The sequence below is a fragment of the Etheostoma cragini genome, chromosome 22 (genome assembly GCF_013103735.1).
Source record: "Etheostoma cragini isolate CJK2018 chromosome 22, CSU_Ecrag_1.0, whole genome shotgun sequence".
NCBI classification, from domain to species: domain Eukaryota; kingdom Metazoa; phylum Chordata; class Actinopteri; order Perciformes; family Percidae; genus Etheostoma; species Etheostoma cragini.
The window spans coordinates 21988542-21992972 of NC_048428.1; the positions used below are offsets into that span (position 1 = coordinate 21988542).

The 4431-nt window shown below is 41.5% G+C and overlaps 1 protein-coding gene across 1 annotated transcript in view; it reads right to left on the minus strand.

Moving 5' to 3' along the window:
• Positions 1–1358: 1358 nt before the first annotated feature.
• Positions 1359–4431, minus strand: part of LOC117938301 (aspartyl/asparaginyl beta-hydroxylase-like) — a 4722-nt gene continuing 1649 nt past the window's right edge. Inside the window, exons 3-5 of the mRNA XM_034862822.1 lie at positions 3856–3947; positions 3475–3608; positions 1359–1612 (exon numbers count right to left, since the gene is read on the minus strand). Coding sequence (XP_034718713.1) covers positions 1462–1612; positions 3475–3608; positions 3856–3947 — 377 coding nt within the window. The 3' untranslated portion in view covers positions 1359–1461. The remainder of the gene's footprint in view (positions 1613–3474; positions 3609–3855; positions 3948–4431) is intronic.

Sequence of the window (4431 nt, forward strand, 5' to 3'; positions counted from 1 at the left end):
GAGAGTGGGAGGAGAGAGGGAGGGAGGAGAGAGTGGGAGGAGAGTGTGAGGAGAGAGGGAGGAAAGAGGGGGACAGAGTGGGAGGAGAGAGGGAGGAGAGAGGGAGGAGAGAGGGAGGAGCATCTGAAGAGCCCCATGTCGTGGCCCTTTAAGGCGTCGCCCCCTGCAGGATGTCAGGGAGAATGCACCGACCGATGCGTTGTCCATTAACGTTTACAGTCTATGGTTCGGGACCCAGAAACAAAGAAAGGAGCCGAATCTGCACATGACGTCCGTCACTTCCCAAAACAAAGGATCCCCATGACCGGGGGTACCTTGAACCCGGTCCAAACAGGGCTAACCCGGGTTAAATCCGGGCTAAAACAAGTACCCTATGTGTGTGTCTTTTTGGGGTGAAAGGTTGTAAAGTCAGTAGTTTTATTTCCATCCTTCAGTCTGAGGCTTTAATCCTTCAGTTTAGTAGTTTATCCTCAAGCATAAAAAACAAAAACAACAACATCCCCGGTCCGTCGGTTAAAACCGGATCCTCCTCCGACTCAGGTAGTCCGGGTTTTTAGCAGTTTATCCACCGAAGAAGAAGCGTCTGGTCCGAAAAGTCTGTAAACTGTTGTCAGTGCCCGATGTGAGTCGAGTGCAGATATGAGTCACTTAGCGACAAGTAGCATACAAGATGCTAACGAGAGACTTCTGTAACGTCAAGTTGGTTCACTGCTAGCTTAGCTACAAGTTAGCATCAAACACAACAAAGGCTGTCAGTTGAATGGTGTTTTGAGCTAACGTTAGCAATCAATCATAGATAGCTACAATGTCTTTGAAATGACTGCTAGCTTAGCTACAAGCTAGCTATCAAACACAAAGGCTGTCCGTTAAATGGTGTTTTGAGCTAACGTTAGCAATCAAGCTATCATAGACAGCTACAACGTTTTTGAAATGGTTGCTAGCTTAGCTAAAAGCTAGCAATCAAACACAACAAATGCTGTCAGTTGAATGGTGTTTTGAGCTAACGTTAGCAAACAAGCTATCATAGACAGCTACAACATTTTTGAAATGGTTGCTAGCTTAGCTACAAGTTAGCATCAAACACAAAAAAGGCTGTCAGTTGAATTGTGTTTTGAGCTAACTTTAGCAACCAATCAAGCTATAATAGATAGCTACATTTTCTTTGAAAAGACTGCTAGCTTAGCTACAAGCTAGCTATCAAACACAACAAAGGCTGTCAGTTGAATGGTGTTTTGAGCTAACGTTAGCAACCAATCAATTCAACGTTTTTAAAATGATTTCCATCTTCTGTTATTGTTTTTAATGAGAAACATTTATTATTTCATGGATTTCACTAGTCTCAGTCTGACAGTTAGGTCGTAAACCTTTTAAATGTGAGCGACTCACATCTGCACTCGCGTCCCATCGGGCGGTGACCCCGTTCTTACCGGGTCGCCGTGGTTCCTCCGCTCCTCGCTGCGTCTAGATGGGACTGAGCGTCTGGCGCTGGTACGGCGTTAGCTCCGGGTGCCACACGTCCACGATGAAGATGAGCCGGTAGCGGTCGGCGTCCTGCCACACCTCGTGCTCGAAGGAGTCGTCGAAGATGAGGACTCTACCTTCCTCCCACTCCCTGCAGCCGCACACGGAGAACGGGGGTTAGTGGTTAGCGATTAGCGGGTAATGGTTAGCGGTTAGCAGTTAGCGGTTAATGGTTAGATAGATATTTATTCATCCCAAAAAAATGGGAAATTATGGTGTTACAGCAGCACACGTACATTAGTCACACAACACAGAATATAAATATAAATGAGATACTAGTAAAAAATATACAAACATATATATACATGAAATAATAATAATAATAATAATAATAATAATAGGAATAAAATATAAGAACAAATATTTAAATATATACAGGATAGGATAACAAAATGCGTAAGCGGTTAATGGTTAGCGATAAATGGTTAATGGTTAGCGGCTAGTGGCTAGCGGCTAGTGGCTAGCGGGTAGTGGCTAGCGGCTAGTGGCTAGCGGTTAGCGTCTAGCGGCAATGATAGAGGCGGGATTTACACGCGACAACCCCCAACAACCAATAATATCTCACTTCTTTCTTTCACTTTTTTCGTTGTTTTTGCCGCCCTTTGTACATTTTTTTGGGACGCTTTGATTTTTTTGTGTGTTTTTTTCAAGTTTTTGGGGACTTTGATTTTTTGGGGGTGTTTTTTTCAAGTTTTTTGGGACACTTAGATATTTTTTTGGGGTGTTTTTTTCAAGTTTTTTGGGACACTTTGAATTTTTTTTTGCTTACAAGTAGAAATTATTTTATTTTAAAAATTCTGGGGACATTTCAATGTTTTTGTTACATTTTTCAAGGTTTTGGGTCACTTTTCAACATTTTAGAAAACTTTTTTTGTTGTTTTAGCAAATTTTTTGTATTTTTTTGGACACTTGGACGCGTTTTTCAAGGTTTTTTGGACAATGAGGAGGTTAAAGCGCCCTGTCTTAGTATTTATACTCCTCACTGGTTGCAGAGTGTCACAACTCAGGAAAGACTTTATTTCTACGGACGAATAGAAGAAGAAAAGATTTTTTTTATTCTATAATTTTTTTTTGAGAGAGATTTTTTTTGCTATTGGTATGAAAACTTTTTCTCTCAAATAGTTTTTTTCTCTCAGATCTCAATTAGAAATTGAAAAATTTCAATTTGCTTCAAAGTGGATAATAACGTAATAATGTAATCATCGTTTTGCTTGATTTGCTCAACTGTCTGACTTTTTTAGGGCTTTATGTCGACCAAACTGTAAGAGAGAAGATGCATAAACCAATTTACATAATAAAAATACAAGCATGTCAATAAATTATGAATTTAAGGCGCTTGGTGTGACTCATCAACCAATTAACACTAACGAGCCAATTTAACCCTCTCGTCCTTTATCAAGGTCATTGTTGTCTTTTTTTGACCTTTTTGTGTCTTTCCCTGATAATTTTGTCACATTTTCAACATTTGTCAACTTTTTCTGAGTCTTTTGAAATTTTTAAAGCCTTTTTTTTTACATTTGTCACTTTTTTCACATTTTTGTCACTTTATTTTTTACACTTTTTAAAAAGGAGGAGATGAGAGGATGAAAGAAGAAGAGGAGGAGATGGGAGGATGAAAGAGGAAGAGGGGGAGATGGGAGGATGAAAGAGGAAGAGGAGGAGATGGGAGGATGAAAGAGGAAGAGGAGGAGATGGGAGGATGATGGAAGAAGAGGAGGAGATGGGAGGATGAAAGAGGAAGAGGAGGAGATGGGAGGATGAAAGAGGAAGGAGGAGGAGATGGGAGGATGAAAGAGGAAGAGGAAGAGATGGGAGGATGAAAGAGGAAGAGGAGGAGATGAGAGGATGAAAGAGGAAGAGGAGGAGATGGGAGGATGAAAGAGGAAGAGGGGGAGATGGGTGGATGAAAGAGGAAGAGGAGGAGATGGGAGGATGAAAGAGGAAGAGGGGGACCTGGTCTGGTCGGTGCAGCGGATCCTGCAGCCCTGCTTGGGGACCACGAGGCCGAGGTGCAGCCTCAGTCTGCAGTTAGTGGGACCGGTGTGAGGCCACACGTGAGTCCCTGGATGCATCACAGAGAACTTAATCTGAACACACACACACACACACACACACACACACAAACACACACACAGACACGCACACACACACACACGCACACACACACACACAAGATTAGAAAACTACTCCTCTTTTAAAGGTTTAACTGAGAAATTATTGATGTGTGAGTGTGTGTGTGTGTGAGTGTGTGTGTCTCTGTGTGTGTGTCTCTGTGTGTGAGTGTGTGAGAGTGTGTGAGAGTGTGTGAGAGTGTGTGTGTGTGTGTGTGTGTACCTGTCCTCTCTTGCAGCCTGTAGCTTCAGTGTACCTCTCCAGCAGGGCGCAGGTCTTCGGGACGCCCTGGCACGCCGCTCCTGCTTTTTTACCTAAAACACACAAAAACACAGTCGACAGAGACGTTAATTAACCGTTTAACAGCCAATCAACAGCTGGAACTTAGACCAATTAACACTAACGACCCAATTTAACCCTCGAGATGTCTTCCCACCGACCTGGGAATTTAAGTTTTTCTGACTCATAATTTAAAATGTAAAAACCTTTTATCAACGTTGTGGTCGTGTTTTTTCCCCCGTTTTGTATCTTTCCCCGAAAGATTTTGTCACTTTTTTCAATGTTGGTCGACTTTTTTCAAGCGAGTGAGTTTTTCATCGAATGTTTTAGGCTTTTTTTTATTTTTATTTTATGTGACACTTTTTTTGGGACATTTTCTTGTCACATTTTTGTCACTTTATTTGACATGTCTTCGCATTTTTGTCACTTTATTTGACATGTCTTCACATTTTTGTGACTTTTTTTGACATTGTTCTCTCTTTTTTTAAAGTTCTTTTACCAATTGTTATTTTTTTTTGG